Source organism: Staurois parvus, unplaced genomic scaffold (genome assembly GCF_062004578.1).
Source record: "Staurois parvus isolate SC_StPar_1 unplaced genomic scaffold, SC_StPar_1.0 ptg000348l, whole genome shotgun sequence".
Lineage (NCBI taxonomy): Eukaryota > Metazoa > Chordata > Amphibia > Anura > Ranidae > Staurois > Staurois parvus.
Window position 1 is genome coordinate 637270 of NW_028318144.1, and position 24679 is coordinate 661948.

Here is a 24679-nt window from a genome sequence, read left to right on the forward strand (position 1 = left end):
CTCCATCGCCACACTCTGCCATGTGCCACTTTCAGGTCTCCTCACACTGCTGGTGGGTTCCATTTTGTCATAGGGTGCTGGCAGATTACGGGCCTCCCATTGCTGCTGCCAGGCCCGTAATCTGTCATGGGCCCCTGTACCGCCTCCTCATGCTGCTGCCAGGTCCAGAGTGTGTCATGGGTCCCTGTACGGCCTCCCATTGCTGCTGTCTCCATCGCCACACTCTGCCATGTGCCACTTTCAGGTCTCTTCACACTGCTGGTGGGTTCCATTTTGTCATAGGGTGCTGGCAGATTACGGGCCTCCCATTGCTGCTTCCAGGCCCGTAATCTGTCATGGGCCCCTGTACCGCCTCCTCATGCTGCTGCCAGGTCCAGAGTGTGTCATGGGTCCCTGTACGGCCTCCCATTGCTGCTGTCTCCATCGCCACACTCTGCCATGTGCCACTTTCAGGTCTCCTCACACTGCTGGTGGGTTCCATTTTGTCATAGGGTGCTGGCAGATTACGGGCCTCCCATTGCTGCTGCCAGGCCCGTAATCTGTCATGGGCCCCTGTACCGCCTCCTCATGCTGCTGCCAGGTCCAGAGTGTGTCATGGGTCCCTGTACGGCCTCCCATTGCTGCTGTCTCCATCGCCACACTCTGCCATGTGCCACTTTCAGGTCTCCTCACACTGCTGGTGGGTTCCATTTTGTCATAGGGTGCTGGCAGATTACGGGCCTCCCATTGCTGCTGCCAGGCCCGTAATCTGTCATGGGCCCCTGTACAACCTCCTCATGCTGCTGCCAGGTCCAGAGTGTGTCATGGGTCCCTGTACGGCCTCCCATTGCTGCTGTCTCCATCGCCACACTCTGCCATGTGCCACTTTCAGGTCTCCTCACACTGCTGGTGGGTTCCATTTTGTCATAGGGTGCTGGCAGATTACGGGCCTCCCATTGCTACTGCCAGGCCCGTAATCTGTCATGGGCCCCTGTACCGCCTCCTCATGCTGCTGCCAGGTCCAGAGTGTGTCATGGGTCCCTGTACGGCCTCCCATTGCTGCTGTCTCCATCGCCACACTCTGCCATGTGCCACTTTCAGGTCTCCTCACACTGCTGGTGGGTTCCATTTTGTCATAGGGTGCTGGCAGATTACGGGCCTCCCATTGCTGCTTCCAGGCCCGTAATCTGTCATGGGCCCCTGTACCGCCTCCTCATGCTGCTGCCAGGTCCAGAGTGTATCATGGGTCCCTGTACGGCCTCCCATTGCTGCTGTCTCCATCGCCACACTCTGCCATGTGCCACTTTCAGGTCTCCTCACACTGCTGGTGGGTTCCATTTTGTCATAGGGTGCTGGCAGATTACGGGCCTCCCATTGCTGCTGCCAGGCCCGTAATCTGTCATGGGCCCCTGTACCGCCTCCTCATGCTGCTGCCAGGTCCAGAGTGTGTCATGGGTCCCTGTACGGCCTCCCATTGCTGCTGTCTCCATCGCCACACTCTGCCATGTGCCACTTTCAGGTCTCCTCACACTGCTGGTGGGTTCCATTTTGTCATAGGGTGCTGGCAGATTACGGGCCTCCCATTGCTGCTGCCAGGCCCGTAATCTGTCATGGGCCCCTGTACCGCCTCCTCATGCTGCTGCCAGGTCCAGAGTGTGTCATGGGTCCCTGTACGGCCTCCCATTGCTGCTGTCTCCATCGCCACACTCTGCCATGTGCCACTTTCAGGTCTCCTCACACTGCTGGTGGGTTCCATTTTGTCATAGGGTGCTGGCAGATTACGGGCCTCCCATTGCTGCTGCCAGGCCCGTAATCTGTCATGGGCCCCTGTACCGCCTCCTCATGCTGCTGCCAGGTCCAGAGTGTGTCATGGGTCCCTGTACGGCCTCCCATTGCTGCTGTCTCCATCGCCACACTCTGCCATGTGCCACTTTCAGGTCTCCTCACACTGCTGGTGGGTTCCATTTTGTCATAGGGTGCTGGCAGATTACGGGCTTCCCATTGCTGCTGCCAGGCCCGTAATCTGCCATGGGCCCCCGTACCGACTCCTCATGCTGTGACGTTGCAACAAGGTGGAATTCAACCCTACATATGTTAGACCGCCTTTACGAACAGCGAAAGGCCATCACCGATTTCCTGATGTTACAAGCGGATAAAGGTACTCCCCTGTGTAACTTAGATGTCAGCCATTGGCAGCTCATGCATGACACCTGCCGCTTGCTCAGGCCCTTTGAGGAGGCCACGCTATTCGTGAGTCGGCAGGACTATGGGATGAACGACGTCATTCCTCTGTTGCACGTCCTGGAACAAATGCTGTTAACAATGGCTGGTCGGTGCGGTAGACGTGGCGCACAGATCTCAACGCCACATGACCCCTGTGGGGGCAGGACAGGAAGAAGAGGAGGAGGTAGAGGAGGACATTGGTGCTCAGGAATTATTGAGTGAAATGGGTGGTTCTTCCACTCAGCGGACAGGAGTGGAGGAGCAGGAGCATCTGGTAGAGGAGGAGGAGGAGACAGAGGACCCAGACGCACCGTGGCAGTATGCTGTGGAGATGGAGGCAGGGAGTCCCTCGCATTCCTTGGCACAAATGGCCCATAGCATGCTCGGTTGCTTGCGTAGCGACAGCCGAATAATAACCATCAGACAGAGGGATGACTTTTGGCTGTCCACCTTGTTGGACCCTCGCTACCGTTCAAAAATGGTGGCCTTTTTCACACCTGCTGAGAGGGAGGCCAAAATAACGTACTATAAAAACCACCTATGTAGTCAGTTGGTCTCTGCCTTTCTGCGCCAACGTCCATCCTCAGACACTGTGGGCCCTGTGCGCTCGCGTTCCGCTGCCATGGCAGCAGGGGAGGGGTGGGGTGGTAGGAGCAGTGGCAGCTCCACCAGCAGCAGCTGCCTCAGTCTGCAGTCGATGATGAGTAGCTTTCTTCACCAGCGCAGTGAGAAAACTACTAACCAGCCGCAGCAGCAGCAGCATCAGGTGGACCTGGAGCAGGACCTCAAACAACAGGCTTGGGCCTACTTGGACAGCACCCTGCCAACCGAGGTAGACAATCCCCTTGACTACTGGGCAACGAAACTTGACCTTTGGCCCCAACTAGCTGAATTTGCCCTTGAAAGGCTGTCATGCCCGGCCAGTAGCGTGGCATCGGAGCGCATGTTTAGTGCGGCAGGAGGTATTGTAACTCCGCGGAGGACACGACTGTCCACCCAAAGTGTGGAGAGACTCACGTTTGTGAAAATGAATCAGGCGTGGATTAGTCTGGATTTCAAACCACCAGTTCCTGACACAACTGACTAAATCCGCCATGAATCATGCCCCAAACATGTTATTATTTTTAACATAAGCCTCTGTATGGCCTTCAATTTAAGCTGCTTACGCTTCGCCACTCTGCCATGGCCCCTGTACCGCCTCCTCTTGCTGCTGCCAGGTCCAGAGTGTGTCATGGGTCCCTGTACGGCCTCCCATTGCTGCTGTCTCCATCGCCACACTCTGCCATGTGCCACTTTCAGGTCTCCTCACACTGCTGGTGGGTTCCATTTTGTCATAGGGTGCTGTATGGCCTCCCATTGCTGCTGCCAGGCCCGTAATCTGCCATGGGCCCCCGTACTGACTCCTCATGCTGCTGCCAGGCCCGTAATCTGTCATGGGCCCCTGTACCGCCTCCTCATGCTGCTGCCAGGTCCAGAGTGTGTCATGGGTCCCTGTACGGCCTCCCATTGCTGCTGTCTCCATCGCCACACTCTGCCATGTGCCACTTTCAGGTCTCCTCACACTGCTGGTGGGTTCCATTTTGTCATAGGGTGCTGGCAGATTACGGGCCTCCCATTGCTGCTGCCAGGCCCGTAATCTGCCATGGGCCCCCGTACCGACTCCTCATGCTGCTGCCAGGCCCGTAATCTGTCATGGGCCCCTGTACCGCCTCCTCATGCTGCTGCCAGGTCCAGAGTGTGTCATGGGTCCCTGTACGGCCTCCCATTGCTGCTGCCAGGCCCGTAATCTGCCATGGGCCCCCATACCGACTCCTCTTGCTGCTGCCAGGTCCAGAGTGTGTCATGGGTCCCTGTACGGCCTCCCATTGCTGCTGTCTCCATCGCCACACTCTGCCATGTGCCACTTTCAGGTCTCCTCACACTGCTGGTGGGTTCCATTTTGTCATAGGGTGCTGGCAGATTACGGGCCTCCCATTGCTGCTGCCAGGCCCGTAATCTGCCATGGGCCCCCGTACCGACTCCTCATGCTGCTGCCAGGTCCAGAGTGTGTCATGGGTCCCTGTACGGCCTCCCATTGCTGCTGTCTCCATCGCCACACTCTGCCATGTGCCACTTTCAGGTCTCCTCACACTGCTGGTGGGTTCCATTTTGTCATAGGGTGCTGTATGGCCTCCCATTGCTGCTGCCTCCACCGCCGCACTGTGGCTCCACACTCTGGTCTTGGCCCCGTGACTGCCCAAATGAGTGAAGTGTGCGGTGATTCTAAGATCGACGGCACTCATCTGCATGTCATACTGACTGTCAGTATTATTTCTCTTCCCCAGCAGACTCCAAGGGCATTTAAATTAGAGGTACAGTGTTCTGCACTAATATAAAGGCTCTCTGAAGCCTAGAAACACCCTTTTTATAAGTTAAATTCGCAGCGAATATATTCGACTCGAATCGAATTTATTCCGCGAATTCGCCGAATCAGCCGAATAGAATTTTTGAATAATTCGCTCATCTCTATTCACAACACTGAGCCGCTGTGTGATAGAATGACAGGAGGCTGCGGATGGGCTTGTCAGCTGCCCGGGTAGCCCTCTGCAGCTGATGGGGCCGGGCCCCCTACAGGATAAGGGGTACCCCCTTATCAGCAGCTATATATATATATATATATATATATATACAGTGGGGCAAAAAAGTATTTAGTCAGCCACCAATTGTGCAAGTTCTCCCACTTAAAAAGATGAGAGAGGCCTGTAATTGGCATCATAGGTAGACCTCAACTATGAGAGACAAAATGAGAAAACAAATCCAGACAATCACATTGGCTGATTTGGAAAGAATTTATTTGCAAATTATGGTGGAAAATAAGTATTTGGTCAATATCAAAAGTTCATCTCAATACTTTGTTATATATCCTTTGTTGGCAATGACAGAGGTCAAACGTTTCCTGTAAGTCTTCACAAGGTTCGCACACACTGTTGCTGGTATGTTGGCCCATTCCTCCATGCAGATCTCCTCTAGAGCAGTGATGTTTTGGGGCTGTCGCTGGGCAACACGGACTTTCAACTCCCTCCAAAGGTTTTCTATGGGGTTGAGATCTGGAGACTGGCTAGGACACTCCAGGATCTTGAAATGCTTCTTACAAAGCCACTCCTTCGTTGCCCGGGCGGTATGTTTGGGATCATTGTCATGTTGGAAGACCCAGCCACGTTTCATCTTCAATGCCCTTGCTGATGGAAGGAGGTTTTCACTCAAAATCTCACGATACAGTTGCAAGAAAAAGTATGTGAACCCCTTGGGATTACGTGGAGTTTTGCATGAATTGGACATAAAATGTGCTCTGAACGTCATCTAAGTCACAACAATAGAAGAACACAGTCTGCTGAACATAATACTACACAAACATTAGATGTTGCCATGGTTTAATTGCACATAACATGTAAACATTCACAGTGCAGGGAGGAAAAAGTATGTGAGGCCCTAGCTTAATGACTTCTCCCAGAGCTAATTGGAGCCAGGAGTGAGCCAACCTTGACTCCAATCAGTGTGATGATATTGGATGTGTTGCTGACAGCTGTCCTGCCCTTAAAAAACACACACCTGTTTTGAATTTACTGGTTTCAAGAAGCACTGTCTGATGTGAACCATGCCTCACAGAAAAGAGCTCTCAGAAGACCTACGATCAAGAATTGTTGACTTGCATGAAGCTGGAAAGGGTTACAAAAGTATCTCCAAAAGCCTTGATGTTCATGTGTCCACGGTAAGACAGACTGTCTACAAATGGAGAAAGTTTAGCACTGTTGCTACTCTCCCTAGGCGTGGTCGTCCTGTAAAAATGACTGCAAGAGCACAGCGCAGAATGCTGCATGAGGTAAAGAAGAATCCCAGAGTGACAGCTAAAGACCTACAGAAATATCTGGCACATGCTAACATTTTTGTTGACACATCTACAATAAGGAAAACATTAAACAAGAATGGAGTACATGGGAGGACACCACGGAGGAAGCCATTGCTGTCCAAAATAAATATTGCAGCACGTTTTAAGTTTGCAAAAGAGCACCTGGATGTTCCACAGCACTACTGGCAAAATATACTGTGGACAGATGAAACCAAGATTGAGTTGTTTGGGAAGAACACACAACACTATGTGTGGAGAAAAAAAGGCACAGCGCACCAACATCAAAACCTCATCCCCACTGTAAAACATAGTGGAGGGAGCATCATGGTTTGGGGCTGCTTTGCTGCCTCAGGGCCTGGACGGATTGTCATTGATGGGAAAATGAATTCCAGAGTTTATCAAGACATTTTGCAGGAAAACGTACGACCATCTATCCGCCAACTGAAGCTCCACAGAGGATGGGTGATGCAACAGGACAATGACCCAAAGCATACAAGTAATTCAACAAAACAATGGCTGCAACAGCACAGAATACGCCTTCTGGAGTGGCCCAGTCAGAGTCCTGACCTCAACCCGATTGAAATGCTGTGGCATGACCTTAAGAGAGCGATTCACACCAGACATCCCAAGAATATTGCTACACTGAAACAGTTTTGTGAAGAGGAGTGGTCCAAAATTACTCCAGATCGTTGTGCAGGTCTGATCTGCAACTACAGGAAATGTTTGGTTGAGGTTATTGCTGCCAAAGGAGGATCAACCAGTTATTAAGTCCAAAGGTTCACATACTTTTTCCTCCCTGCACTGTGAATGTTTACATGTTATGTGCAATTAAACCATGGCAACATCTAATGTTTGTGTAGTATTATGTTCAGCAGACTGTGTTCTTCTATTGTTGTGACTTAGATGACGTTCAGAGCACATTTTATGCCCAATTCATGCAAACCTCCACGTAATCCCAAGGGGTTCACATACTTTTTCTTGCAACTGTACATGGCCCCATTCATTCTGTCCTGTACATGGATCAGTCGTCCTGGTCCCTTTGCGGAGAAGCAGCCCCAAAGCATGATGTTGCCACCCCCATGCTTCACAGTAGGTATGGTGTTCTTTGGATGCAACTCAGCATTCTCTCTCCTCCAAACACGACGAATTGTGTTTCTACCAAACAGTTCTATTTTGGTTTCATCTGACCATATGACATTCTCCCAATCCTCTTCTGGATCATCCAAATGCTCTCTAGCAAACTTCAGATGGGCCCGGACATGTACTGGATTAAGCAGGGGGACACGTCTGGCACTGCAGGATCTGAGTCCCTGGCAGCGTAGTGTGTTACTGATGGTAGCCTTTGTTACGATGGTCCCAGCTCTCTGCAGGTCATTCACTAGGTCCCCCCGTGTGGTCCTGGGATGTTTGCTCACCGTTCTTGTGATCATTTTGACCCCACGGGGTGAGATCTTGCGTGGAGCCCCAGATCGAGGGAGATTATCAGTGGTCTTGTATGTCTTCCATTTTCTAATTTTTGCTCCCACAGGTGATTTGTTCACACCAAGCTGCTTGCCTATTGCAGATTCAGTCTTCCATGCCTGGTGCAGGTCTACAATTTTGTTTCTGGTGTCCTTCGACAGCTCTTCGGTCTTCACCATAGTGGAGTTTGGAGTGTGACTGTTTGAGGTTGTGGACAGGTGTCTTTTATACTGATAACAAGTTCAAACAGGTGCCATTGATACAGGTAATGAGTGCAGGACAGAGGAGCCTCTTAAAGAAGAAGGTACAGGTCTGTGAGAGCCAGAAATCTTGCTTGTTTGTAGGTGACCAAATACTTATTTTCCACCATAATTTGCAAATAAATTCTTTCCAAATCAGCCAATGTGGTTGTCTGGATTTGTTTTCTCATTTTGTCTCTCATAGTTGAGGTCTACCTATGATGCCAATTACAGGCCTCTCTCATCTTTTTAAGTGGGAGAACTTGCACAATTGGTGGCTGACTAAATACTTTTTTGCCCCACTGTATATACACGCATACACAGTGCCTTGAAAAAGTATTCATCCCTCTTGCAATTTTCCACATTTTGTCATGTTACAACCAAAAACGTAAATGTATTTTATTGGGATTTTATGTGATAGACCAACACAAAGTGGCACGTAATTGTAAAGTGGAAGGAAAATGATAAATGGTTTTTAAAATGTTTTACAAATAAATATGTGCAAAGTGCAGCGTACATTTGTATTCAGCCCCCCGGAGTCAATACTTTGTAGGACCCCCTTTCACTGCAATTCTAGCTGCAAGTCTGTTTGGGGATGTCTCTGCCAGATTTGCACATCTAGAGAGGGACATATCTGCCCATTCTTCTTTGCAGAATCGCTCAAGATCTGTCAGATTGGATGGAGAGCGTCTGTGAACAGCAATTTTCAAGTCTTGTCACAGATTCTCCATTGGATTTAGGTCTGGACTTTGACTGGGCCATTCTAACACATGAATATGCTTTGATCCGAACCATTCTATTGTAGGTCTGGCTGGATGTTTCGGGTCGTTGTTCTGCTGGAAGGTGAACCTCCGCCCCGGTCTCGGGTCTTTTGCAGACTCTAACAGGTTTGTTCTAAGATTGCCCTGTATTTGGCTCCATCCATCTTCCCATCAACTCTGACCAGCTTCCCTGTCCCTGCTGAAGGGAAAACCATTTATTTATTTCAGGTACTTATATACCTGAAATGTGGAAGTGCTAACCATTTATCATTTTCCTTCCACTTCACAATTATGTGCCACTTACATATAGATCAAATATATAAATAAAAATAAATATATATGTTTACTGTACAAAATACACAAACAACAAAAATAGAATATATTTTTTTATTAGTGTATTTTGTATAAATATAGCTTTTGTGTGTGTGTGTATTTTAAATGTCTACATTTTTTTCTTACTGTATAAAGAATATATACACACACTATATTGACAAAAGTATTGGTCGTCCGGCCTTTCCACGCACATGAACTGTAACCATTTGCCGCCCGCCCTATGGCCGAATAGCGGGTGGAAAATGTCATCAGCGTTCCGGTTGGACGCCATACGGTGTCCTCCCGCACATGCGCAGATTGCGCTCCTGCAGAGCGGCGCAGCGGCGTGATCTGTCACCGGCCGTGTACCTCGGACACGGCCGATGACAGATCTGAGTATCGGCCCCGTTGCCGGTACCATGTGACCTGCTGTGACCAATCACAGCAGGTCACATGACAGTTGTATACAATGGATGGCTTCATTCATGCCATCCATTGTATACTAGTGTCTAGCTGTGAATGGTCACAGCGATCACATGCACATGTCATGTGATTAGCTGTGGCCAAATCACAGCTAAGCACAAAAAAAACAAAAAAAAAAAAACAAAACCTGAATGAATCGATGTTATTCAGGTAAATGCTTGCTTATAGCAAAGTAATTCTTTGCTATAAGCAAATTGTGTAAAAAAAAAAAAATACTGATCACTTCCCCACAGTAGTACAATGTTACTATGGTAACATTGTACTACTTTGGTCATAGTGAAATATGAAAAAAAAAATCTTAAAAAAAGAAAAAAAAATTAATAAAAAATAATAAAAAAAATAAAAAAAATATATATATCATTTTTTTTTTCATACTGTCACCAGTCAGTGTCCCTGATCACCGCCATGCCAGTTATATGATGACGCTGTACTGCACTGATGACAGTATGAAAAAAAAAATAGTAAAACTAATTTTTTCATTTTCTGAAAAATTATGACAAAAAAAATAAAACTTCAAAAAACTCGCCATTCCTCTTATGAAGTACGTCAGACTGTCTACTCTGCAAAAAGGGGTCATTTGGGGGATATCTGTACTGTTCTGACATTCTTGGACCTCAAGAAATTAGATTGGCTGTCAGTACTTCAGGATTGATCAATATTCAGATCTATACCATAGTTTGTGAAATCTATAACTTTCCTACAAACTAAAAAATACATCCTAATTTGGGTTATTTTCACCAAGACGTGTAGCAGAATACATCTCGGCCTAAATTTATGAAGAACAATTATTTAATTGCAAACTTTTATAACAGAAACAAAGAAAAACTTTTTTTTTTCAATATTTTTGGTCTTTTTTTGTTAATTTAGCAAAAAATAAAAAACCCCGGCGGTGATTAAATACCACCAAAAGAAAGCTCTAGTTGTGTGAAGAAAATGATAAAATTTTAATTTGGGTACAATGTTGTATGACCGCGCAATTGTCATTCAAAGTGTGAGAGCGCTGAAACCTGAAAAATGGCCTGGGCAGGAAGGTGTAAAATTGCCCGGTATTGAATTGGTTAATGGCCCCCCAGTCTTAGTCCGTAGGGTTCAATATTGAGTTGGCCCCGCCCTTTGCAGCTATAACAGCTTCAACTCTTCTGGGAAGGCCGTCCACAAGGTTTAGGAGGGTGTCTATGGGAAGGTTGGACCATTCTTCCAGAAGCACATTTGTGAGGTCAGGCACTGATGTCGGGGGAGGAGGCCTGGCTCACAGTCTCCGCTCTAATTCATCCCAAAGGTGTTCTATGGGGTTGAGATCAGGACTCTGTGCAGGCCAGTCAAGTTCCTCCACCCCAAACTGGCTCATCCATGTCTTTATGGACCTTGATTTGTGCACTGGTGGGCAGTCATGTTGGAACAGGAAGGGGCCATCCCCAAACTCTTCCTGCACAGTTGGGAGCATGAAATTGTCCAAAATGTCTTGGTATACTGACACCAGTTTCACTGGAACTAGGGGGCCAAGCCCAACCCCTGAAGAACAACCCCACACCATAACCCCCCCTTCCCTCCACTAAACTTTACACTTGGCACAATGCAGCCAGGCAAGTACCGTTCTGCTGGCAACCGCCAAACCCAGATACGTCCATCAGATTGCCAGACATAGAAGCGTGATTGGTCCCTCCAGAGTCCAGTGGCGGTGTGCTTTACACCACAGCATCCGATGCTTTGTATTGCACTTGGTGATGTAAGGCTTGGATGCAGCTGCTCGGCCATGGAAACCCATTCCATGAAGCTCTCTACACACTGTTGTTGTGCTAATCTGAAGGCCACACCAAGTTTGGAGGTCTTTAGCTATTGACTCTGCAGACAGTTGGTGATTTCTGCGCACTGTGCACTTCAGCATGCGCTGACCCCGCTGTGTCATGTGATGTGGCCTACCACTTGGTGGCTGAGTTGCTGTTGTTCCCAGTTGCTTCCACTTTGTTATAATCCCACTAACAGTTGAGCGTGGAATATTTAGTAGCCAGGAAATGTCACGGATGGACTTATTGCACAGGTGACAACCTATCACGGGACCACGCTTGGAGTCACTGAGCTCCTGAGAGCGACCCATTCTTTCACAGATGTAGAAACAGTCTGCATGTCTAGGGGCTTGATTGTATACACCTGTGGCCATGGAGGTGATTGGAACACCTGAATCACATGATTTGGAGGGCTGGACTAATATTTTTTTTTTTGGGGGGGGGGTGGTTTGTCAGACGGCGAAGTTAATTTATATATATATATATTTTTTTTTTTTACTTTTGTGTGTTTATATATATAATAAGCTGACATCTCCATCTGAATGACAAGAAAAAAAATATATACATATACACAAAGGATTAAAAAAATAAATTATATATATACATACATTTATCCTTTGTGTGTGTATATATATATATAAAATTCTAACCTTTATGTGTATATATATATATATATATATAATTTTTTATCCTTTGTGTATATAATTTTTTTATCCTGTGTATATATATATATATATATATATTTTTTTTTTATCCTTTGTGGATATATAAATTTTTTTATCCTTTGTGTATATATATAATTTTTTATCCTTCGTATGTATATATAAATATTTAATTTTTTTATCCTTTATATATATATATATATATTTTTTTTTTTTTTTTTTCTTGTTGTACATTATTTCTCTCACATTGCTGTGATCAGCCCTCCTGTCCCATACAGCCCCCCGCAATATATATCAATGAATGTTGGATTATTGGACTCTCAGAAGAAGGAACCCGTTGCGCTGAAATACACCAGGAATCCTTCTACAGTCCCCGCCCCTTATGCCGGTACACCGCCCATCTCTCTCTCTCTGTCCGTCGCCGTCTGAATGACGTCAGTGGGTCGGTGAGCCGGCCTGTCACGTCACTTCCGCCCGGTCGCTGTCAGAAAACTTGTGGCGCGCGGCCGGCTGGGCTGGAGTGGCACTCGGTGTCGGCGGGGGGTGACGTGGTGCGGACAATGTTGGGGACGCTGAGGAGTTTCCCGCCACCCGTGGAGGGGGTGAGGCGGCAGCAGGACGGGACGGAGGCCGTGCTGAGCGGAGAGAAGCTGGGGAGAGGAACGCTGTATATAGCCGAGAGGTGAGCCGGCATGGCCTGACAGGCGGTCCGGGGCCCCTGTGGGGGCGGGGCTTCCACATGCTGGAGACTCCCAGCCCCTCCTCCTCGTCAGGGTTCCCGCACCCCCCATGTAGCAGCACCAAGTGTTGTTCTGACCGTTTGAAGGCCGAGCATTTGTGGGACGTTCTGTGTACAAGTGTCAGGGCCGGTCCACACTGCGCTTTCTTTCTGCATCCAAAACGCACAGAAAGTCGCTGATATGGTGGTCAGTGTCCTAGTTCACATCAGTGCTTGCAGTTCCAGTGCGTTCCGGGGGCAGAAATAAAGTAGAACAGGCGGCATTTTTTCTGCACCAGAATGCGGTAAAACGCATCACAAATGCACTGGAACGCACATGTCTCTATTTAAATTGAAGAAAAAGGGGGGGAAATTAACTGAAATGCATAAAAAAACACCGGAACGCATCAAACTCACCCGCAAAAACGCACCGGAAGGCGTCAAACTCACACGCAAAAACGCACCGGAAGGCGTCAGACTCACGCAAAAACGCACCGGAAGGCGTCAAACGCACACGCAAAAACGCACCGGAAGGCGTCAAACGCACACGCAAAAACGCACCGGAAGGCGTCAAACGCACACGCAAAAACGCACCGGAAGGCGTCAAACGCACACGCAAAAACGCACCGGAAGGCGTCAAACGCACCGGAAGGCGTCAAACGCACACGCAAAAACGCACCGGAAGGCGTCAAACGCACACGCAAAAACGCACCGGAAGGCGTCAAACGCACACGCAAAAACGCCCCGGAAGGCGGCACTCACACGCAAAAACGCCCCGGAACGCGGCACTCACACGCATAAACGCCCCGGAACGCGTCAAACATGCAAAAACGCCCCAAATGTGTCAAAAACTCATGCAAAAACGCACCGGAACGCGTCAAAAACTTGCATGCAAAAACGCATCTGGAACGCACCTGAACTGCGTTTTTACAGCGTGAAACGGCCCTAAGGACCAGTTCACACTCCATGCGTTTCAATTTTTTCTTTTTTTTTTTTTTTGGCATCCAAAACGCACAGAAAGTCGGTGATATGGTGGTCAGTGTCATAGTTCATATCAGTGCTTGCAGTTCCAGTGCGTTCCGGGGGCAGAAATAAAGTAGAACCGGCTGCATTTTTCCTGCACAGAACTGTACTGGAATGGGGTAAAACGCACCGGAACACACATCTCCCTATTTAAAAAGAGAGGGTAAAAATGAACCGGAATGCATAAAAAACGCGCCGGGACTCGTCAAAAACTCGCATTCAGAACGCATCTGGACTGTATTTCTATAGTGTGAACCGGCCCTAAATCCGGATGTATGCTAGAAAATGACTGACAACCACAAAACATTTTATATATTTTTTTTTTTAGCAAAGACCCTAAAGAATGAATTGGCAATCGCAATTTTTTGCTACGCGGTATTTGCGCAGCGCTCTTTCAAACCTTTTTTTTTTTTTAACCACATGCCGCCCAGCCACTGTAGAAATACGTTGGCGGGGCGGCACGGCTGGGCAAAACCACGTTTTAAAACATGTGTTTGCAAAACAGGGGGCGCGCCACCGCCCTACCTGTCCCGCCGATCACAGCCGCGGATGTCAGTCTCCGGGTCACAGCCGGTCGTTACCGGCTATGTCCCGGCCATTAGCGGCAATCACTGACAGAGAGCAGGGCTGCAGTAGCTGTGCTTTCTGTCAGTTCCCTGACAGCTCCTGACATGCTGATCAGGACAGAAGAGTTTATCTGTCCGGATCAGTGTGTCTCCCTGCAGTACACACCCCGCCCCCTAGTAAGACACTCCCCTCACACAGTTAACCCTTTCAGTAAATAAAAGTTAACCCCTTCCTCCCCAGTGCCATTAGTACAGTGTCAGTGGTTTTTTTTTTTTTTTGCACTGATCACTGTATTGGTGTCACTGGGGATGTCAGTGACCCCAAGTCAGTTCCCCCCCAATGTCAGAATGTCCACCGCAGTCCCTCAGTCCTGCCATAAGTCGCTGATCGCCGCCATTATTAGTATAAAAAAAAATTAAAAATCCCAGTATCTTTCCCGCCATTTGTAAACGCTATAACTTTCACGTAAACCAATTAATTTACACGTATTGGGTTTTTTTTTTTTAGCAAAGATGTCGCAGAATACATTTTGGCCGAAATTTATGACGAAATTTGATTTTTAAATTTTTTTTACTGGACATGTTTTATAGCAAAAAGTCCAAAATATTGTTTTGTTTTTTTTTCTCAAAATTGTCAGCCTTTTTTTTGTAATGCAAAAAATAAAAACCGCACAGGCGATCAAATACCACCGAAAGAAAGCTCAATTTGTGTGAAAAAAAGGATGTAAATTTCATTTATGTATTGCATGACCGCGCAATTGTCCATTAAACTAGCGCAGCGCTGTATAGCAGAAAAATGTCGTAAATTACAGTATTTATACCATAGTTTGTAGACGCTATAACTTCCACACAAAGCAATCAATATACACTTATTGGGTTTTTTTACCAAAAACATGGAGCAGAATACATTTTGGCCTAAATTTATAACCAACTTTGAGTTTACTATATATTTTTTATAGCTGAAAGTAAAAAATATTGTTTTTCTTCAAAATTTTTGGTCTTTTTTTGTTTATAGCGTGAAAAATAAAAAGTGCACAGGTGATCAAATACCACCGAAAGAAAGCTCTATTTGTGTGAAAAAAAGGACGTAAATTTAGTGTGGGTGCAGCATTGCATGACCGCGCAATTATCAGTTGAATTAGTGCAGCACCGAGTAGCAAAAAGAGGCCTGGTCACTAAGGGGGTAAATCCTCAGGAGGGCAAGTGGTTAAACATGTCTAGTAAAAAAAAATCAAATTTTGTCATAAATTTAGGCCAAAATGTATTCTGCGACATGTCTTTGCTAAAAAAAAAAAAAAGAATCCCAATATGTGTAAATTGGTTTATGTGAAAGTTACAGCGCTTACAAATGGCAGTATATATACTGGGATTTTTATTTATTTATTTTTAGTAGTAATGGCGGTGATCAGCAACTTATAGCGGGACTGCGGCGGACATTCTGACACTGGGTTCGGAACTGACTTGGTGTCACTGACATCCCCATTGACATCAATGCAGTGATCAGTGCTAAAAAAAAAACACTGACACTGTACTAATGGCACTGGTCAGGAAGGGGTTAACATCTGGGGTGATCAAAGGGTTAACTGTGCACAGGGAGTGTTTTACTAGTTGGCAGTGTCTGTGTGCTTCACTGTAATCGCACTGCTCTGGATGGCTGTGCTGTGCAGTGTTTCCGAGCTGACAGGGAGGAGGAATTTTACTAAACAAAACAGTCGTCCTCCCCTTCGGAGATGCTCTGTAATCACTGGGCATCGGCGGGTAATTGACGGCCGTGGATGGCAGTGCGGGTAGGGCTCACGTTCACCCCCTACTCGGAAATGCAAAATGTATATATACATGATTTTGCGCACCCCTGCTACCCTGTAGCAGTATATCTGCTTTAGGGTGGCGGGAAAGTGGTTAAACATGTCCAGTAAAAACATTTAAAAAAATCAAATTTATTCATGAGTTTCTGCCACAATGTATTCTGTTCCATGTCTTTGCTAAAAACAAAAATCCCAATACGTGTAAATTAATTGGTTTACGTGAAAGTTATAGCGTCTACAAATGGCGGTATAGATACTGGGGTTTAATTTTTTTTTACTAGTAATGGTGGCGATCAGAAACTTATAGCGGGACTGTGGCGGGCATTCTGACGCTGGGGGGGGGGACACTGTACTAATGGCACTGGGCAGGAAGGGGTTAACATTTGGGGCGATCAAAAGGTTAACTGTGTGTGCTTTATTGTGTGCTTTATACTGTGTCAGCACATTGCTTTGTATGGAGCCATACAAAGCAGTGTGCAGGAGCTGACGGGAGAGATCTGTATTGTTTACATACAGGTCTCTCCCCCATCAGTGATACTCCGCGATCGCTGGATGCCATCAGGGAATCACCAGCTGGGACTCGGTGATCGACAGTTGAGGCCGTCAGTGGTGGTGCAGGTAGGGCCCCCCACCCAGAAATTATAAATCGTGTGTGTATGTATATATATATATATGTGTGTGATTTTTGCTCACCCTTTGCACCCTGTAGCAGTATGTCTTCTGTAGGGCGGCGAGAAAGCAGTTAATAAAACAAAGAACAGCAGATATTTATATGAAAGGGGATGTTATGCAGGGTAAATAGAAACCTAACATGTCGCGCTTTGAAATTGCGCATACACGTGGAATGGCGACAAACTACAGTACTTAAAAATCTGCATAGGCGACACTTTAAACATTTTTTACAGGTTACCTGCTTGGAGTTACAAAGGAGATCTAGAATTCTTGCTCTGACGTTCACGGCGATATCTCACATGTGTGCTGCGAACACGTATGCGTTCGCGACTTACGTATACATTCACCATTGTCTGCGAGCTCAGATGGATGGGGGCGTTTTAACATTTTTTTTTTTTTTTTTATCTTTATTTTATTTTTGCACTGTCTCTTTATATTTTTGGATCACTTTATATATATATATATATATATATATATATAATATATATATATATATATATATAATGTGTGTGTATGTATGTATGTGTATACACACACACGTGATTTTGCATTTCCATGTAGGGGGCATGCGAGCCCCCCCCAACTTGCCCTCCAGTGGATTTACCCTCCTTCCTGATCAGGCCATTTTTTGCAGTATGGCACTGTGTTGTTTTAACTGACAACTGCACCCAAATTAAATTTATTTCCCTTTTTTCCCCACAAATGAGCTTTCTTTCGGTGGTATTTGATCGCCTGTTCATTTTTTATTTTTTGCGCTACAAACAAAAAAAGAGCAACAATTTTGAACAAAAACAGTATTTTTGACTGTTTGCTATAAAACATATATCCAATAAAAAAATTTTTAAAAAATCTAATTTCATCATAAATTTAGGCCAAAATGTATTCTGCTCCGTGTCTTTGCTAAAAAAAATCCCAATACATGTAAATTAATTGGTTTACGTGAAACTTATAGCGTCTACAAATGGCGGTATATATACTGGGGGTTTTATTTTTTGTTTATACTAGTAATGGGGGAGATCAACGACTTATAGCGGGACTGCAGCGGGCATTCTGACACTGAGTGGAAACTGATTAACGGCCACTGGCATCCCCAGTGACACCAATACAGTGATCAGTGCTAATAAAAAGCAGTGACGCTGGGCAGGAAGGAGTTAACATCTGGGGCGATGGAGTTTACTGTGTGTTTTTATATTGTGTGCTGTGTTGTGTTTTACTAGGGAGACATGCTGTGCAGAGAGAAACAAAGCAGCATGTCCATGCTGACAGGAGAGAGATCGGTGTTGTTTACATACAGATCTCTCCCCTCTCAGCTCTACCAATGACCACCGAGTCCCACTAGCGGCCACCGAGTCCCACTAGCGGCCACCGAGTCCCACTAGCGGCCACCGAGTCCCACTAGCGGCCACCGAGTCCCACTAGCGGCCACCGAGTCCCACTAGCGGCCACCGAGTCCCACTAGCGGCCACCGAGTCCCACTAGCGGCCACCGAGTCCCACTAGCGGCCACCGAGTCCCACTACTTCCTGTCCGCCCTATTGCAGAAATACTGCTACAGGGTGGCACAGGTGCACAAAATCATGTAGATATACGTATTGCGTTTCTGGGTAAGGGACGAGCCGGCCACATGCCCTATCCGCACCACCATTCGCATCCGTGGCTGTCAATCACAGGGTCCCGGCCAGTAATTACTCGCCAGCGCCCGGTGATTTTCGAAGATCTCTGACAGGAAGTAGGACGGTTTTGCTTACTAACAGTTCTCCCTGTCAGCTTGGGCACACTGCTGTGGATGGCTGTGCACAGCCATCCAAAGCAGTGTGATTACAGCAAAGCACACCGACAAGGCCCTCTAGTAAAACACTCCCTGCACACAGTTAACCCTTTGCTCACCCCTCATGTTAACCTCTTCCTGCCCAGTGCCATTAGTACAGTGTCAGTGCTTTTTTTTAGTGCTGATCACTGGTGTTACTGGGGATGTCAGTGACACCAAGTCAGTTCCCTCCCAGTGTCAGAGTGCCCGCCGCAGTCCCTCTATAAGTCGCTGATCGCCGCCATTACTAGTACAAATAAAATAAAAATCCCAGTATATATACCGCCATTTGTAAATGCTATAATTTTCACGTAAACCAATTAATTTACACGTATTGGGATTTTCTTTTAGCAAAGACATGGAGCAGAATACGTTTTGGCTTAAATTTATGGTGAAATTTTGATTTTGTACAAAACATTTTTACTAGACATGTTAAGTAGCAAAAAGTCAAAAATATTGTTTTTTTTTTTTCTCAAAATTGTCGATTTTATTATTTTATTTTTTTTATAGCATAAAAAAAAAAACCTCACAGGCGATCAAATACCACCGAATAAAGCTCGATTCGTGGGGGAAAAAAAGGACATATATTTCATTTAGGTGCAGCGTTGCATGACCACGCAATTGTCAGTTAAAGTAACACAGCGCCATAACGCAAAAAATGGCCTGGTCAGGAAGGGGGGTAATTCCTCAGGAGGACAAGTGGTTAAAAAAGAAAACCAATTGTTTACATCGAGACCAGAGGTGACGTCATCACGTCGCTCTTGTCCTTCAGTGCCGTAGAGGCAATCAGAGACCATAAAATAACCAGTTTACCTCCAGGGCAATTTTTTTTAATTTTTCACATGTACAAATCTTAATTTTTGGCCATAAAATTACTGAAACCCCCAGAACGTTCTGTATTTCCTGAAAGCAAAGGGCCTGTAGAATAAAAAAGTAAAGGTAACAGTTGTACATTTTTATGTCACATGATATTTGTGCAACTGTTTATTAAACTCAAAATTTCAGGAAAAAAATATAATAAAACAAATTTTAATGGGCAGCACAGTGGCTAAATGGTTAACACTTCCGCCTGGCAGTACTCCGGTCATTGGTTCGAATCCCAACCACGGCACCACCTGCCTGGAGTTTGCATGGTTTTCTCCCACACTCCAAAGACATGCTGGTAGGTTAATTGGCTCCTGTCTAAATTGGCCCTAGTATGTGTATGTATGAATGTGAGTTAGGGACCTTAGATTGTACACCCCTTACGGGATAGGGACTGATGTGAATGTACAATATATATGTAAAGTGCTGCGCAAACTGACGGTGCTATATACAGTTGCAAGAAAAAGTATGTGAACCCCTTGGGATTACGTGGGGTTTTGCATGAATTGGGCATAAAATGTGCTCTGAACGTCGTCTAAGTCACAACAATAGAAGAACACAGTTTGCTGAACATAATACTACACAAACATTAGATGTTGCCATGGTTTAATTGCACATAACATGTAAACATTCACAGTGCAGGGAGGAAAAAGATTGTGAACCTTTGCACTTAATAACTGGTTGACCCTCCTTTGGCAGCAATAACCTCAACCAAACGTTTCCTGTAGTTGCAGATCAGACCTGCACAACGATCTGGAGTCATTTTGGACCACTCCTCTTCACAAAACTGTTTCAGTGTAGCAATATTCTTGGGATGTCTGGTGTGAATCGCTCTCTTAAGGTCATGCCACAGCATTTCAATCGGGTTGAGGTCAGGACTCTGACTGGGCCACTCCAGAAGGCGTATTCTGTGCTGTTGCAGCCATTGTTTTGTTGAATTACTTGTATGCTTTGGGTCATTGTCCTGTTGCATCACCCATCCTCTGCGGAGCTTCAGTTGGCGGACAGATGGTCGTACGTTTTCCTGCAAAATGTCTTGATAAACTCTGGAATTCATTTTCCCATCAATGACAACAATCCGTCCAGGCCCTGAGGCAGCAAAGCAGCCCCAAACCATGATGCTCCCTCCGCCATGTTTTACAGTGGGGATGAGGTTTTGATGTTGGTGTGCTGTGCCTTTTTTTCTCCACACATAGTGTTGTGTGTTCTTCCCAAACAACTCAATCTTGGTTTCATCTGTCCACAGTATATTTTGCCAGTAGTGCTGTGGAACATCCAGGTGCTCTTTTGCAAACTTCAAACGTGCTGCAATATTCTTTTTGGACAGCAATGGCTTCATCCGTGGTGTCCTCCCATGTACTCCATTCTTGTTTAATGTTTTCCTTATTGTAGATGTGTCAACAAAAATGTTAGCATGTGCCAGAGATTTCTGTAGGTCTTTAGCTGACACTCTGGGATTCTTCTTTACCTCATGCAGCATTCTGCGCTGTGCTCTTGCAGTCATTTTTACAGGACGACCATGCCTAGGGAGAGTAGCAACAGTGCTAAACTTTCTCCATTTGTAGACAGTCTGTCTTACTGTGGACACATGAACATCAAGGCTTTTGGAGATACTTTTGTAACCCTTTCCAGCTTCATGCAAGTCAACAATTCTTGATCGTAGGTCTTCTGAGAGCTCTTTTCTGGGAGGCATGGTTCACATCAGACAGTGCTTCTTGAAACCAGCAAACCCAAAACAGGTGTGTGTTTTTTAAGGGCAGGACAGCTGTCAGCAACACATCCAATATCATCACACTGATTGGAGTCAAGGTTGGCTCACTCCTGGCTCCAATTAGCTCTGGGAGAAGTCATTAAGCTAGGGCCTCACATACTTTTTCCTCCCTGCACTGTGAATGTTTACATGTTATGTGTAATTAAACCATGGCAACATCTAATGTTTGTGTAGTATTATGTTCAGCAGACTGTGTTCTTCTATTGTTGTGACTTAGATGACGTTCAGAGCACATTTTATGCCCAATTCATGCAAAACTCCACGTAATCCCAAGGGGTTCACATACTTTTTCTTGCAAATGTAAGTACCTGAAATAAATAAAATAAAAATATTACATTTGTGGATATGGGTATAGATACCCTTTAATTCTGGAGAACAATTTTTAAAGGGCCTTTAAATAAAATATAAAAGTAATTAGAATCAGAATTTAAATATATATATATATAGTGTGTGTGTGTGTGTATATATATACATATATATGTATATATATATATATATATCTCTCTATCTCTATAGATATATATATATATATAGATAGATAGAGAGAGAGAGAGAGAGAGAGAGAGAGAGAGATAGATAGATATATACACACACGTACATGTATGCATGCACTTTTTTTTTTATATAACAAAACTTTTAAAAATGTAGGGACTGATGTGAATGTACAATATATATGTAAAGTGCTACGTAAATTGACGGCGATATATAAGTACCTGAAATAAAATGTGTGATACTCCTTGTCTTTCAGTCGCCTGTCATGGCTGAATGCGTCAGGTCTTGGTTTTTCTCTGGAATATCCCTCTATCAGTCTGCATGCCATCTCCAGAGACACCGCTGCTTACCCCGAGGAGCACCTCTATGTCATGGTCAACGCCAAGCTGGCAGGTGGGTACACGTCTCTCGGGTACAGCATGTATGTTATAGTCAGTACTGCCCCATGTCCAGATTTGTTGCATACACTGCATGAAGGTGTTCCCTCTCACCCCTCAGTTCCTGGAATATGTTGGGGAGGTTGTGTTTTGTAAAGCAATAAGGCCCAATTAGCTGCACATCTTTCCTCTCCTCATCTCATTTCTGCTACGCAGGGAAATATGGGCAGTTTATAGAAAAAAAAAAAAAAAAAAGCCACTTTCAAAGTGCCCTGAAGTTACTGTGCATTAGTAGCTGTTTTTTTTTTTTTTTGGAGAACTGGCATTGGAGTTTTAATAGACACCTGGTGACTTTTAAAGAGCACCTGTCACCTGCCCAATGCTATCGCAGAGGGGCTTTGTTAGCACCCTTGTGATTGCAATAATGTTCAATGAAAAAAAAAATTAACCAAAAAAAAAAAAGTACGGACACTTTCGAGGTGAAAGTGTCCGGACTTTATTTTTTAATTTTTTTTGGTTTATTTTTTTTTTCATCGAACTTCCTGTCCAGACCAATTTTCAGCTTTCAGCACGATCACACTTTGAATGACAATTGCACGGTCATGCAACACTGTACCCATATGAATTTTTTAGCATTTTTTTGAGACAGGTAAAACTTTATTTTGGTGGTATTTATTCACCACTGAGATTTTTATTTTTTTTGCTATGTAAATGAAAAAGTCCAAACATTTTGAAAAAAGTGTTTTTCTTCTAAAATTTTGCAAATAAATAATCTTTCCTCCTAAATCTTGGCCAAATTAGTTTATAACCAAAAATTATAAATTTTTAAAAAATTTGTTTACATTTTTTATTTTTTATATATATATATATATATATATATTTTTTTTTAAATATGCCGTCACCCTAGCAGTACAGTGTCACTACTTGTGGGGGGTGATGAAGATTTTTTTTTTCTCATTTTTTACACTGATTGCTTTTACTCCCATAAAGGCTGTAAAAGCAATAATTTCTCCTTTTCTCTGGCTGCATTCTTGCAGCCATTGAGAAATTCTGTAAGAGCTGGTGGTACAAGGCTGTTGTGAATAGCCTTGTACTATGTGATCTCTGTGATCATTCACAAATTTAGTAGTAAGCAATGATGTCAGAAGTGATATCTTGTTTACTACTATTCATGTGATCACTGATTGGCCAATCAGTGATCACATGAATCGGGACCTCACACAGAGGTCTCGTCCAGCGCTCGGTGTTCTCTAGACACAGCGGGCACCAAATCGTGGTGCCGCACGCTCCCAGGGAGCACGCACAGGCAGTGAATGCGGTGGCCATTTATAAACGGCGACCTGATTCGGCACCGCTCCCGTCCAGCCGTTTTTGTACATGGGCCAGACGGGAAGTGGTTAAATTAATAACCCAAATTGAAATGCACGCCTAGGGTACCACGTGTATGGAGACCATGAATGCACCATATATTTGAGGTATCGCTGTGAACAACTGAGTTAGAGCAATAATTGTACGGCCATCATTCACAGGTATCTCTAAAACTGATGAGCTGTAAAGGCTTTTAAAGTGTTGCCTATGGGGAATTGTAGGTACCATCATTTTTTTGTGATATCATGATCGCATGCTATTTTAAGACTTGGCATGTTTGGTATCGGTTTACTCGATGCAACCCTGTGACGTAGAAGGCAGCAGCAGTTGGGTGCTGCCAAGTTGAGTATCAGTGGGTTGAAAAGGTTGGCAGACACAGGAGGAGATTTTCTAAAACTGGTGCAGCTGTGGTTCGGAACCAATTGGCTTTGAGGTTTCAGCCCCCATTCACACCGATGCGACTTGTCATGTGATTTGACAGTTCTAATTGCCTGACAAGTCGCATCCTAAGATCGGCAATCGAACTGTTCTAATTCGAGTTCCGGCACTACTTTTGACATGTGACTATGAAATCGTGCGACTTCAAGTGAAGTCGCACGATTTCAAAGTCGTATTCAGTGTGAACCAGGGCTCATTGTCAAAGTTTAATGTTAGAAGCTGATTGGTTACTATGCCAGCTACACCAGATTCCGTGTGCTCCAGTTTTAGTAAATCTCCCCCATACAGTGAATTTTTCAGTCTTTATATTCATGAAAACATCAGTCCTCTGCCCAATACAGTCGCTTTTCCTGAATTGGCAAAAGGCGTTTGTGGACCATATGCATTGGTAAAAATGTTGGTGATCATGTGCTTTTATTGGCCAGCTTCATTTAAAACAGATTTATTTGACATCACATCCAACAACGCCACCATCAAACCCGCCCCGCAGGCCAGAGTACTTGGTGTCATTCTGGACTCCAACCTATCCTTCCAGCCCCAAGTCCAATCTTTAACAAACTCGTGCAGACTCCACCTCCGCAACATCGCCAAAATCCGCACGTTCCTAACCCCAGAAACCACTAAACAGCTCATCCACTCCCTCATCATATCACGACTTGACTACTGCAACTCCCTCCTCACTGGCCTGCCTCGCCACAGGCTATCCCCGCTTCAGTCTATCCTGAATACGGCTGCCAGACTCATTCACCTTTCCAACAGCTCCGTTTCCGCCACCCCCCTCTGCCAATCCCTCCACTGGCTTCTGATTGCGCAACGGATCAAATTCAAAATCCTAACACTGACGTACAAAGCTGTCCACCATACTGACCCGAACTACATCACTGACCTAATATCCAAGTACCGCCCAGCACGCACACTCCGCTCCTCACAAGACCTCTTTCTCTCTAGTTCCCTGGTCTCCTCCTCCCATGCCTGCCTCCAGGACTTCT

At 45.4% G+C, this 24679-nt stretch overlaps 2 protein-coding genes across 5 annotated transcripts in view; one reads left to right on the plus strand and one right to left on the minus strand.

The window, feature by feature from the left end:
- Positions 1-24679, minus strand: part of LOC149456779 (aquaporin-11-like) — an 89306-nt gene that overhangs the window by 3321 nt on the left and 61306 nt on the right. The gene's annotated exons all lie outside the window — the stretch shown is intronic.
- The window catches only part of CLNS1A (chloride nucleotide-sensitive channel 1A), a 34085-nt gene continuing 21631 nt past the window's right edge, over positions 12226-24679 (plus strand). For 2 of the 3 annotated variants that reach the window (XM_089684505.1, XM_089684506.1), the window contains exons 1-2: positions 12228-12472; positions 21764-21900. In XM_089684505.1, the coding sequence (XP_089540631.1) occupies positions 12351-12472; positions 21764-21900 (259 nt within the window). In that variant the 5' untranslated portion in view covers positions 12228-12350. Of the gene's footprint in view, positions 12473-21763; positions 21901-24679 lie in introns of all 3 variants that reach the window. The other variant, XM_089684507.1, reaches the window with a different exon arrangement.